We start from the raw sequence: 14294 nt of genomic DNA on the forward strand, positions 1-14294 counted from the left end.
AAAAATTACTTCCAGACTCAAAAAACCGTTTTCCTTGAGCACTCTCCATGCTACTGACTGCAAGCACTCCAGTGAGTGTCAGGGAATGCAGATGGGTGAATGCTATCATCTACTGCAAGGAAAGTCAGTTTCTCCGGGCGGTTACTTTTAAATTCGAATGTAACAACTTACCCCGTGTAACAACTAACCCCGGTCTCCCCTACTATCCTTTCCTTTGTTGTACTGACCATTCATTGGTTGTGTTGTTTTGATCATACGAGAACATAGTAACTGAGTTCAGCAAATGCCTATCACTTTTAGTCTTTTTTCTTGTATAACTCTTTCCGACTGCAGGTTGTCCATTCTTTCTTTCTTTTTTTTTATTATTTTTTTTAGAACAGTCAAAAAGAGCTGTTTTTTCAAAACCAACCGATCTGCCTTTTTATTTACACAAATTCACGTTGTTCTCCGTTTCGACTACACTTGCCCTTTTCCCCTCCCAGTCACAAATTTATAGATGTTCAGGTGTTGATTTATGGGTTCAAGTCAACAGGGTCGCAGAGAGCCAAGGTCCAATGCTGGCTCCTCCTCGTGAGCCCTCCCCACCACCTCATTAAACATAAAATTTATGCTCCGAGCCCTTAGTTTTCAACTAGGCTGACATGGTCTCTCGTCGGCAATGTAAGTTGACCCATAAGTTGTTAGCATTAAATTGTGGTTATTGGATATTATTATGAAACATCCATGTGCAAAGAGATATACTATATGCTCTTCAAAAATTAGGTGTTTTCCCATCTGGTTCAAAAATTTCTCCACGGGAGGCTTCCACCCCACTGACCGGAAACACGATTGACCAATCTGATGTCTTCCAACTCTACGTAAGGTCTGAAGGGAGGGGCTTAGGTGCTCGGACATTCAAGGCTGTTTTCAAGAGTAAATTTCTAAGCTTAGCAAACTGGCGCCCTAGCTTGGCGCAATTTTTAGCACCATTCGGGGTTCAAGGCAGGGGTTGCCATTGAAAAGTTCAACGTGGTAGAGAAGAGAGCAACTGAGCCACCATTCGGGATTCCGGGGGTGGGGGGGGGGGGGTCCTTCTGAGAATTTCCACGTGGTGAAACTGGTTGCACGTGCCTTTGCAAAATAGGAGCAAGTTCATTGAGAGCAACCGTCAAGGTAGTAGACTGGAAATAACATTCGGCTCAGACATCCAGTTCCAGGGAAAACCGTCGTCTCCAATTAATTAAAAAAAAAAACACCTTAGTAATAAAATATTTAATTAATTTTAAGGAAAATAATAAATATTTATAGTTTATTTTCGACTGAAAAATTAAATATAATGTTTTGATTAATTATTTGTTTAAAGTAAAAAATCAAATGCTAATTTAAAAAGCAATCTACTTTATCAAAACCAATAAATAATATTTTATCACAAAAGAGCAAATAATTGCTTTTGTAAAATAGCTACTTTTAGCGTTCATTGAATGATTGATCAGGAACTTGGAAGCTATTTTTTCTAAATTTTATTGAATAACAGTTGTAATAATTGATAATTATGCACATAATCAGATGTGCATTTGAACAAAATTCAGCCGGGGGGGGGGGGGTGGAGGGGTCGTATTTGATGACTTTGCCAACTAACTTTAAAATATATTATCATCTCGAAAACCACGTTTCTGGGTCTCATATGCTTCTAAATTCTCAATAAAATTCAGTATTATTAGACGATCGGATCAAAATATTCACTTTTGAATGTAGCAAAGAATACTTGTGCATTTAGAGATGGACACACCTGCAAAAGTCCCTCATTTGTGTTTGACTTTTTTGAAAATTTCAGTAAAAAGAAAAAAAAATTGCATTGTACTTTTTGTAGAATGTGCAGACAGAAGTTTACAACTCGTATTAATTCATAAACACAAGCGTTTAGTAAGCCGCACTTACATTGTATGTACCTCAATAAATATTTTAGCGCAAGGGCAAAAATTGGTGGAATGCATGGGTTCACAAATGCCATTCTTTTTTTTTTCAAACATATAGTAACTTTTTTCTTTAACACTCTCTCTCCCACACACCAAAACAGTTCCAGCTTCCACTTTTGGAGAGGTCATTATTAGCTTATAATAGACAAAATAAAAATGAAAAAATCAGGAGAATTGCGTTACATTAAATGACTAACTATGGGCATGGTTAAGGTTTTTTTTTTTTAATTTAGATTGTTTTTGAACTGTGATGTTGCAGTCCTAGTTCTTGGGAAAAACTGATTCTCAGAGTGTTAGAGCTTAGAAATTGCAGTCTTATAGTTGTGAAATTTTCATTAATTTTCAACAACGGTTCATACATTTTTCTGACATAAATTGAAATGCACTGGTTTGAGCAGTTATGGTCACTTTAGTTTAGTAATGGCTGAGGCATACACAGAAATTTTGGAACCCGTCTACAGATGTAAAATTTCCGGAAATTTTGAAGTGGTTTAAAAAAAAAGTTTTTTCCGGGAAAAATTGGAAAAAATGACCCCCCTCCATGCACGCCCCTGAATTATGGGCTAGGGCCATACTAAAAATTAAAACTGGTCATGCTAGCTGAGTTCAATTATTTTCATGAAATACACAAAACAGTATGTTAAAACTTTCATTTTTCTTGCAACATCATCAAATTTTAAGTAACCAATTCCAGCGTATTTAAATTAAAAATTGGATAAATAACCCCCATTTTTATTAAACACTTTTATACTTTGCCTGGTTGTCACAGAAAAATCTGAGGCCTGCTTTCTCTTATATCTCAGCAACTAAACGATTTGGAGACTTTGGGATTTCACTTAATGGTTTGCCTAATTTTAAGGTACAACTTAACGCTGAAAAATTAAAATTCTAAAATAAAATTATTTTTTTCAGTTAGGATGGAAAACAGCAAATTTCATGTAATACCCATTAAATGTTTGAATATAAAACCCATTCTTACAAATTTTGTTGCCTTGCAACAGTATTGTTAATAGTAATCATAATGACAATTTTTAATCAAAGCTTCTCTGGAGCAGGAATGAAATTTATTCATTGTCATTGCTTTTTTGGGGTTTTTATCCTCATCTATGCCAATAATCGATAACGAGGTTAAGTAAAAATGACATATTTGCATCTTTATCACAAAACTTGTATGTTGTGAACCATTCTTTTGCTTCTCAGCAACTAGACCATTTGGAGACTTCGAAATTTCATTAATGATTTGTTTAATTGTAAGGTACAACTTAAAGCTAAATAAAGACTTTGTTTAAAAACGAAAATCTTCAAAATAACAGAATTTTTTAAAGAATACTAAGCGCTTCACACAATGCACTCAAAAGGACAACAAGACTGTTTTGGTTCAGGAAGGACAATTATATCAGAAAGGACAAAGTATTCCTGTAGTTTTCAATTATTGTAAGAAAAAGACTTCACTAACGAAAAAAATGCGTTCAAGTCATTTCAAACCAAACTTTCCCATTAAGAAAAATATGCATGTTTCAAAACTCAAATTTATCATTAAAAGCTAGATAATGATAAAACATTCTCTACGTGACTTGAGCCGTACTTTTCTTCGTTTGTGAAGCCTTTTTCTTGGAATGAAAACTACACGGATACTTAAATTGTCCTTTCTGACCCAGAATAGTTATTTTGTCCTTTTGAGTGCACTATGAAAAGTGCTTAGTATTTAAAAAAAAAATTCTGTTATTAATCGCATTTTGCAAAAGTGATTTTTGACAAATCGCTTTCAAAAGGTTCATTTAACCAGGGCTGCGGAGTAGGACAGAAAATGGCCGATACCAACTCCTACATTTTTTTTATCCATTTATTTATTTATTTTTTCAATCTCCTCCCCCTAATGGGAAGGGGTTAAACCTCAAAACATAGATTGAAATACTAATTCCTTTTTATGAAAATTTAGCGTTGTACCTAAGATGCATACAGCGTCAGAAATTAAACTTGAATATCAAATTTTCCAATAGTTAGTATTTTAGAAGTAAGATTACTTTGAAATCCCTTGTTTTAAAATAATTGAAAAGGAGTAATTTGCTCTCATTATCAGCGCATAACATATAGATGTTGATCAAATCGTTTGCTTTAAATTTTTGAAAGCTGTAACTTGAGAGAAAAAAAATCCTTTTGCTAAGTCAAAAAACCTTTTTTGAGAGGGTGTGATAAGCTCCGGGTGACATCCATCTGGTGGGTGATGCGCTAAGTTCATTTCAGAGTTCATAAAAACAATAAATACTTTTTTTCTGAAAAATTTCCCCCATAAACCTTAAATTATACTTCATCTATAGGGCAGGGCACATGGTACATGTACGTCTGGAGCAAGTCGTACACAAAATGTGAAGGTAACATATTGTGTCATAAATAATCTTGCATTTATCTTACTCACAAATACAAACCCTAGTTGCTTAAAATATCATTACAAATTAGAATTTATTGATGTGATTTGCTTCTACTCATCGGTAACTTATAAACAATTCTATGAATAAAATTGTGAAATGAAATTTGAAACATTGTCAGATGCTTTCATTTTTTGTTATAAGTGCAAATTAAACTTTGATTACAAAGACTAATTTTTAATAGGTTGTTTTTATAATCAATATTTAATATTTCAATAGGTGTAAAAATTAGAAATTAAAGTGGTAAAAAATTTAAAATACAATTGCTTTTCCTTAAAAAAAAAAAATTAGCTGCACATTTTATTCATGGAGGTATGTTACTACATCCGTGATTTTAAGTAAAAAAATTAGCTGTTAATGTAAACTCGCAATAAATTAAGGTTTTACATTTATTACTAATATACATTATGGATTTTTTTCTGTTTATAGTGTCATATTTGTTTATAATAGTAAAACTAATGTAATGTGTCAGTAGATTTAATAAACATTTAAAAGCAACAAGATTTAAATTTATGGTCTTAGCATTTTTTAAAAATATTCAAATTAATTTAAACGAGAAAAAAATAATAAGTAAGAATTTTAATTAATATTGTGATATGGTATTATACTGATACTTTCATTCATTGCGTAAATAATGTTTCTTTGGGAATTTTCGAAGTTTTAAATTTGTGCACTATGCGGTTGGCGAATGTTGAAGTAGGGGAATGTGGGACAAAAAGTGAATAAGCGGAGCAAAGTGAAATGGTGAAATATTTACTCTGCTTTTAGCACCACCTTTCTAGTAATATTTTAACTATGTTGTAAATAAAAATGTAGCCTATTTCAGCAAAGAAAAAATTAACTCTGAAAATCAGAGAATATGATAACAAAAGTGTTTTTCAAAAAATGATTCTCATATTGTAATATTTTATTGTAAGTCGAAAATTATTTTTGATATTATTAAATGGTAAATTTCTTGTAATTAACATTTGAAATATTAATTGAGGCCTAATATTCTGTGCAACATTCATTTAGTTAATATTAAGCCTATTAGTATTTTAATTATTTTGTACAGTTAGACAAGTACATGCGGGGAAAGTGAAAAGTTAATTTCGTTTAATTATTGAATCAGTCATTGAATCTTTTACGTATTTTTTATTAATTACGTTATTAACATACCTTAATTTAGTAATTCACTTATTTTTCATTCATACACTTATTTTCTCATTCATTTATTGTTTATTTGTCCTCATACATTAATTAATTTAGTTAATTATTAATTTATTTCTTTTAGCACCTTTTCATTTATTCATTCAATCTTTTATTTACTGATTCCTTTGATCAAAAAAATTTTTTATAATCGAATAGAAAACATTTCATTTCAAAAGTATTTCATTTTTCACTTTACCCCATGAAAAAATAAAGCGAAAATTTTCCATTTTGTTCTTGAAAGCGAAAATTCGCCGCCGAAAATGAAAAATACCATTACAATGCAAGTTTTATTATAAAATACAATGTTCTTTCATGTACTGTAATTTTCAAAACGAATTTTCAATTCGTTCATTTTGAAAAAGCTCAGTCAGCTTAACCATTTCAATTTGCCCCACATTCCCCTACTCTGCCAAAACAAATAATCGGTTTGTCTGCCGATATACAGTATACGAATACCAAGTATTCCGTGCATCTCTAAAAAAATAATAAAGAAAGAAAGAATACGGGATTGCTTTTTTAAAAACTTATGTAAAGTTTGTTACAGTTGTATTTTATTTTTATCCTCATTCCGGCAACTTTATCAAAATACGTTTTTCATTTATGTTTTTCCTTTATTTATCCTTGTTGATTTCTAGCTGCTTTTTTTCATTGTGCTGTACTCTAATTTTATAGTCTGTACACAGGCTGTAAAGTTTTGATAATTTCGATAATTTTGTAACCTTCTCTATGGGAAAATCATTGTGTTTTATTAAAAATAAAATGGTATTTATAACCAGTTGATCATTCATTTGTCACTAAAATAATTTTAAATGACTTAAGACATTAATTATGCAATTAGCTTATTATTATTTGGAAATTTAAAACTTAAAATATAATTGTGTTGTGTTTTTTTATTATTTCCTAGGTTGGCAATAAATACTTTCATAATCAATTTGAGCGAGAAAAGTAAAACACGCGAAATTTTCGCCACAGTAATACGAGTCTTTTCCACCTTTCTCAGCACCCAGCATGGCCGCCACTCACTCACAGTGTACTTCTGACGCGACAATAGGAGTAGATAACGCCATGTTCCCACCTCTTTTGTCAATCAATCCTTCTACCATGTATTGGCATTTATCGATATTTAGGGAACGCCAAAACAGGTTATTTTAGACAGTGGGCAAAGATGGCGATGGAGTGGCTCAGACTTTCAGATCTCTTTGTTAAGGAGGAGGTGTTGGCCACGTGGTTTCGATTGACAAGCTTATCTTGATGTGTTTGACAGTTTGGGCCAGTTGGAACCTCACCAAAAATTAAAATATTAGTTGAACTTATTCTTCATTTTTCCCAGGATGAATATAATATTCCTTTAAGTACGTGAGACTTATTTTTTCCAGCGTCCGCAGTATGGACTCGTCCGATGACAGCATGGTGCGCTCGCAGCTGCGAAGGGCGTTTCTGGTCTGGAGCGACTCATCCCCACTTACCTTTAAGGAGGTGGTGGGCGGAACAGCAGACATTTTGGTTTCCTTCCTCAGAGGGCATCATGGTGACGGGTACCCTTTCGATGGGGAAGGGGCTGTCCTGGCCCATGCCTTCTTTCCGGGAGAGGGCATCGGTGGAGACGCCCACTTCGACGCAGAAGAACGGTGGCTGCCTAACCAGCCCGATGATGAAGAAGAGGGTAAGTGGACCAGCCCTTTGTTCTCTGGAACAAAATGCGACATTTCGTCGCTTTTTCATATCAGTAGTAATTCGTGGCTATACTTTCCCAGTTGTCTCAAATCACAATATTTTTACCGCAGCGTGGCCAATAAATCTAATGCTACTAGGAGATTCTGGTTAATTATCTTTCAAAATTCTTGATCTGCTGAGCAAAAATTTCCTCCTTAAGCTACGGCACTGCTGTTGGTACATTTTTAACTTCCCACTAAGTGAAACTTGTTTGAAAATGTGTTTCTTTCGCACAGGGGTGAACTTATTTGCGGTAGCAGCACACGAGATTGGTCATTCCTTAGGGCTATCCCATTCGTCCACTCCCGGATCTCTCATGTTTCCTTATTATCAGGTCATGGGGGAACACTTCTCCCTGCCACAAGATGATGCGGACGGAATTCGATATCTCTACGGTAAGCATGCTTACTTTTCTGCAGCAAAAAATTCTTTAAAGCTACCAAAGCTTTTGAACTTATTGGTGACAAGTTATTATTTTTTTTTTTTTACCATTTGCCAAAATATAACATAAAAAAGCTAAAGAACGACAAGCTGGAATAACAAGTCAGTGATATGTTGTCTAATTGTCTCGGGCGCTCGGGGGTGATGTGTCTTACATCAGGGAGTGATAGGCAGAGTGTCCTCGAGAATGGGTATCTTACATCAGGGTGGCATTGGTGGCCTGATCAGTATGACGTTGAACTAGTAACTGGATAGTTGCTGCTGATCAAAGATCCTCTGTGTATGCAAATGGGGACCGGTGCAGCCTATTTATGCTAGGGTCACAAACTCTTATGCTCTGGATTAAAAAAAAAAAAGAAAAGAAAAGAAAAACAGAGCTGTCTTCAGGACCCGAAGTAACCAGTTTTAAACCACAGGTGTATGTTCAAGGGACCCAGGAGTGTAGTGTAGTTTCTTACATCAGGATTTCCCTGTGGCTTGATTAATATAACATTGTACTCGTAACTGAAGAGTTGCGGGTTTGATGCCTGCCAGTTGAATATCCTCCGCGGACGTTGATAGGAACTGATGCTCTGAAACTGTCTTTTGAAATAATTTATAATCTTTTAAGTTCCCATTCCAAATCAACACCCAGGGGCATCACATGATGCCACTGTGACCTCCCAAAAATGTCCTCATTCGCTTCATAATTTTTATACCAACCCATCAGTGTGACAGCAAATCCACCGTAATCCATAGTCTAAAACTGTTACGAAGATTCTTCCATTTTTCCTTTCAAAAAGTTCAAGCTTGTTTTTTGGTTCCATAGTAAATATTCAACATTCACAGCCAAGCAAGATAATTCAAAGCCGACTTCCACCTTAGTGGCGCTCTATGTCGTAAACGAAAAACGTACAAATCTGCCTTAAAACAGGTAGCATTGTCTACTTGGGCTCGGATAGCTGAGTGGTTCAAGCAACAAAAATGACAACAAAATAATTCGCCGAATAATTAACGGGTTCATATAATTTTAATGAGTTGAGACACTCGGTTTTTCGGAATAATTGAATGCTATTAACTTTTTAAAATTATTTCAAGGTGTAAAAGAACCGGACAGACAGTCCACAATGCCTCCCTTGCTTCCTAAGACAACCACTCAGACAGTGACAACGGAGACGTCAAGCGGCGCCTCCGTCATTACCACTGAGAGAAGCTGGGTACCGAAGACGACAAAGGGAACCAAGAAGCCAAACTTACCCCCAGCGCAGGACATTCCAGACGTGTGCAATACTTCTATTGACGCTATATCCGTCATTCGGAGTGAAGTTTTTGTCTTTAAAGGGAAGGTAAGGAAATCTTTGCTGCTCGTCTTCAGTTAAAATTTTGTTCGTGGGCAACTCAAAGCTACAGCTGATTTGCCACACCCATTCAAAGGCTGCGATGTCACACATGATGGTCAAGTCTCTTCAGTGGTCCTTTTGTCATGTTAATTCTCTCTTACAGTACTTTTGGAGACTGGACAAGAACCACACCCTTCGTGCTGGATACCCTGTCTCCATCGATCGGTTCTGGTTCGACCTCCCAGCCAACTTGACCCACGTGGATGCAGTGTACGAAAGGCCTACTGACACTAAGATCGTCTTCTTTGTCGGTGAGTCTGTTAGTAACAGGTGTTCAAAAAGAGAAGTTCATTGAAGTTATTCAGTAACACGATTCAGAAATTCTATGTTATTCTTACCCAAGATTCATGGTCTTTTATCTACTATCGGCATTATTTTTCAAAAGAAACTATAGTGATTTTTTTAAAAAAACTTTTATTTTCGAAGGAGTAAGTAGGAAGTAAGTAGGAGAGTGAAGGAAAGTATTCGAATAGGTGACATCGCCAAGGAATCTGAGGCGTAAAACGATAAGTCATTCTGTTGATCAAATGCGAGATGGAGAGAGCAGCATATAAGAATTGAATAACTCAGAGAGAGAGGTGTCTCTTAGTTGACATCGGTAGCCTAAAATTACTCTTTATTTAAAAACTTTAACCAGTAAAACTTTCCGAGGAAGGTCTTGTGGGCTCTCTGACTTAAAAAATACGATATTAATTTTGGCAGATTGAACCCAAAAAGGGGGAAAACATTAAAAAAAGAAGCCATCCACCTTTTTTTTTTTTTTTTTTTTTTTTGTGGAAAGATAGCTTAACCTTGTCTTTATTAGGACTAAGATTTCATGGAGAAGTACCAAAGCATCCCATCAAAGCAGGACTGTAATGTCTCTCTCAAATAAGTGAAATGATTTTGGGATTCATGCTTTAATCGCCCACTTTAAAAAGAGAGAGAGAAAGAAAAAAAAGGGAGCTGCTACACTTAAATTTGCTTTAACTTGACCATAAATACCCCCCCCCCTCGGTAAATGTTTCACAAATAAGCTCTACAGGTCACTAGAAACATGAATATCTAAAAACTGAAGATGATAATCGATAATAAATCGATATAATTTTCTTTCTTGGACCTTGAGTAAAATTCTGTGAACCTTTGTTTTAAGAGTTTATGTAAGTTCTTATAAAGCTGTGGTCCTGCATACTCAGAAACGCATGCTCAAATTATATGATATTTTCATCGTATTTAGCGAGTTTAATGAAAAATACTTTGAATAAACTTTTAACCCAATTGACGAAAAGTTTATGACATTTGAGAATCAGTTTCAAACAGTTGCATACACTGTAACCAATTTTGCCTCAGGCGCCTACAGAGAATAGCTGTAGAGTCTATGGGAGTCGGTGTTTGTTTGAAACCTAATATCCGTTTGAAACATCTTATAGTCTACGCAATAGAGGCTGTATTTTAATAGAAAGTACCTTAAGAAATCATCAGGAATATTTTGTAGGTAGTTGTTATTAAGATTAGTTTTAGAATTTAATTCAACTGTTTTCGCCTTTCTCCTCTTAGGGCGATTTTTCTGGCTCTTCTCCGCCAATAAACTGGAGTCTGGTTACCCAAAGCCGCTAACGGACCTAGGTCTTCCGGAGGACTTAGAGCGAGTTGATGCAGCCATGGTTTGGGGACACAATGGAAAGACTTACTTCTTCGCTGGGCGACAGTACTGGAAGTTCGACGAAGTCGAGGGAAGAGTAGAACTGGACTATCCCAGGAGCATCCACGCCTGGAGGGGCGTGCCAGAAGGAGTAGATGCTGCTCTTTTGTGGACAGACGGTAAAGATTCATTCCCATCTTTATAAGCAGGCCCGTCGTTTCGATTTTTTCAAGGAGGGGGGAGGCAAAGTGTGCATAGTACAGCTCTGGTTAGTTGAACCATTACCTCTACAATGTTTACTTCTTTTTGAAGAATTCTGTGATGGACGTGTTACTGCTGCGGATTTGAGTTGAAATACTTTTTTAAAACTACAACGAAAGTAACCTAAGTTATTCTTCCCACAGTTACTCGAAAAAGAGGTAAACATTGGCAACGTCGGAGCTCAACTTACCACAGCCGCACTACACTCAATGTAAATTTTATTGATAAACAACAAAAACCATATCCCCACTATTGTGTAACAACATTAATTTTTCAAAGTGAGAGGAAGATCGGGGGGTCAATTGACCTACCTAAATGACGAGCCTGTTCATTTGTTTTTTTTTTCAGATTCCACCAAGTTCGTCAACTTATTGATTTGTTTTCTTTGCCAATTCCAGGTAATACGTACTTCTTCAAAGAAACTAACTTCTGGCGATTTGTGGATGCAAAAATGCGAGTAGAGAATAAACCACCGGCTGAGATCGGGGTATTTTGGTTCAAATGTTTTACCCAGAAGGTGGAAACGACACAGCCTGTTACTACACCCAAACCAGTCATTTTCCAAGCTGAGAAAGAAAATAATGCTGTCATTCTGAAAAGGCCATCGTTGTGTATTTTGATGGCAGCACTTCTTTTGATTATGTATAGACCACAATGAAGGGTAATGATGAAATGTAAAGAAGAGAAGTCAGGAGAGACAGAATTCCCTTTGGAAACGAAGAAAAGTTAATTTATTGGATTTGCCGCAGTAGTTCCGAATACTTTGGAATTTCTGCGTGAGTTTTCCATTGATATTTTTGGAAAATTCTTCATAGAACCATACTGTTCTAACTTCATCAGAGAGGATCATTCAAGCTTTCTATTGAAGAAATCAAGACCTAACAAAAGCTTTTTCAAAGTAAACACCCCATTCATTGGTACTTAATTTAACATTTGAAGCATCTATGTCATCAGTGGCGGAAGTAAATGATTGTCATTATTAACATTAGACCTGCCAAGAGTTCAAGAACTGCTGTTTTGATTTCCGACGTTATTAATGAAATTTTAGTTTCATTTTGAAAATCAATTAATGAAAACATTAGGAACAACTGACTTTAAACGTTTTAAAACGATACTGACCTATTTAGATTTCTAGTTACCTATAACAGAAGACTGAACACCAGTTCTCTTAGTGTTTTTACAGTAAAATTTGCTTTGAAGAGCTTTTTTTTTTTTTTTTTTCAAAGCAAAATGTTTTGAAATGATCATTTTATGTTTTTTATTTCTAATTTTGAAAATTTTTTATGTGTTATTGTTATGAAAATAGTCTACTGCCTAGACATTAAATTGGTTCAAATAAAATATTTGAAAAATCCAGTGTCATAATGTTACTATTTTTCTTATGTTTGTCTCTCTTAAGAATAGTGGACAACTAATTCTTAGCTGTTGCCATTGACAAGGGTGAGGAACCACATAAACTCGACTAGGCAGACATGGTCTCTCGTCGGGTCCTCTTAAAAACCAAATATCCAAACCCAAATAACATTTACTAGTAGTAGAGATATTTTTAACGTTTTTAGAAACGTATTTCCAAGCACTGAAATTAAAAAAAGTCCTCAATACTTTAGTCATGTATATTTTCACGCTATGTATTATAAATTAAAATTTAAAAATTGTTGAAAAAACGCAATAGGAATTTTAAAACTATAATGAGTGCAAAAGAGACGACAAGCGACAGGCTCTGGACTCGGCTAGGTTGGTCCTATTTAATTTATCTAGGGTTCGCTCGGTCATCAAAGCTTTTCCAATGCTCATTCATTTATGAAATTTTTTTAAAGGGCCCTTCAAACTCCTAGATTTTTGTGCTAACTCCTTCAAAATTGCTGCTTTTTTATTTTAAGACTGCAAGATCTTCCTCCAAGACCAGTCATTCAAGACATATCAATTCTTCACTTTTCCAATTGAACAAATATTACTTCCTTCTTTCAAAAGTCAGTTTTTTTATTTAAGCACTTTCATTATACTTGGTCTGATTGTCACGGAAAAATCTCAGGCCTGCTTTTGCTTATATCTCAGCCACTAGACCACTTAAGAGATTTCGGGATTTCACTAAATGATTTGCTTAATCTTAAGGTAAAACTTAAAGCTAAAAAATTCAATTCTAAAATGAAATTATTATTTCGGTTAGGATGGAAAACAGCAAATTTCATGTAACTTCCCCATTAAATGTTTAAATATAAAACCCATTGTTACAAATTTTGTTGCCTTACAGCAGCAATATTAATAGTGATCATAATAAAAATTTTGAATCAAGGCTTCTCTGGAGCAAGCATGAAATTTATCCACTATCCCATTGCTTTTTTAGGATTTTTATCATCATCTATAACAAGAATCGAAAACGGGGCTAAGTAAAGGAATGTATGAAAATCTTTATCACAAGTATCTGGTACATTGTGAAATATGAATTAGTTTCGCAAACCTTTAATATTTAAATGGTTCTAATTAAATTAGCACACAAACAAATCCTAGAGGGAAACAAGGATTAATTTTTAGTGCCAAATGATCAACGTTTTAGACAAGTATATAGTTTTGTTTTCCTTTTAGTATGAAGCATTTATACGAAAAAAAGAGGTGAAATTTCGTGATGGTAATATTATTCTACTTCTGAATTACATTTGCACTAAAAAGAATAAAGTAACAGAATTTTTTAAAAAATACTAAGCACTTTTCATAATGCACTCAAAAGGACAAAATAATTTTTCTGGGTCAGAAAGGACAATATTGAAGTGTTCCTGTACTTTTCAATTATTTCCAGAAGAAATTGACGAAAACAAATAAAAATGACTCCACAAACGAGGAAAAGTGCGGATCAAGTCATTTGAAACCAAACTTTCCCAGAAACATATGCTAAGACATTCTCTACTGACTTCAGCTGCACTTTTCCTCTTTTGTGGAGTCATTTTCTTGGAATAATTGAAAACTACAGGAATACATAAATATTGTCCTTTCTGACTCAGAAAAGTTATTTTGTCCTTTTGAGTGCATTATGAAAAGTGCTTAGTATTTAAAAAAAAAAAATCCGTTATTTTCTGTTCAAGAAGACTGATATTTTTCCCTTTGATTTTCTCTCCCCCCCCCCTCAATTGCACAAAAAATTTCGAATTTCACTGTCCTAAATATAATCTATCTTCTGAGCCATTTCAATTCGCATTGAACACCTTGGATTCCCTTTTTTTAAAATAATTAATACATTACTTTATTTTTTGTAAACAGACAAATATTGAAAGCATACGTCGCGAAATTTCAAAGTTATTTTAATAGATATTAC

General features: G+C 34.6%; 1 protein-coding gene across 1 annotated transcript in view; it reads left to right on the top strand.

Moving 5' to 3' along the window:
* Nucleotides 1-12336, top strand: part of LOC129234140 (matrix metalloproteinase-2-like) — an 87683-nt gene extending 75347 nt beyond the window's left edge. Inside the window, exons 3-8 of the mRNA XM_054868033.1 lie at nt 6949-7235; nt 7522-7680; nt 8804-9051; nt 9209-9356; nt 10642-10905; nt 11386-12336. Coding sequence (XP_054724008.1) covers nt 6949-7235; nt 7522-7680; nt 8804-9051; nt 9209-9356; nt 10642-10905; nt 11386-11645 — 1366 coding nt within the window. The 3' untranslated portion in view covers nt 11646-12336. The remainder of the gene's footprint in view (nt 1-6948; nt 7236-7521; nt 7681-8803; nt 9052-9208; nt 9357-10641; nt 10906-11385) is intronic.
* The last annotated feature ends 1958 nt before the right edge of the window (nt 12337-14294 follow it).

The sequence above is a fragment of the Uloborus diversus genome, chromosome 1 (assembly GCF_026930045.1).
Source record: "Uloborus diversus isolate 005 chromosome 1, Udiv.v.3.1, whole genome shotgun sequence".
NCBI lineage: Eukaryota > Metazoa > Arthropoda > Arachnida > Araneae > Uloboridae > Uloborus > Uloborus diversus.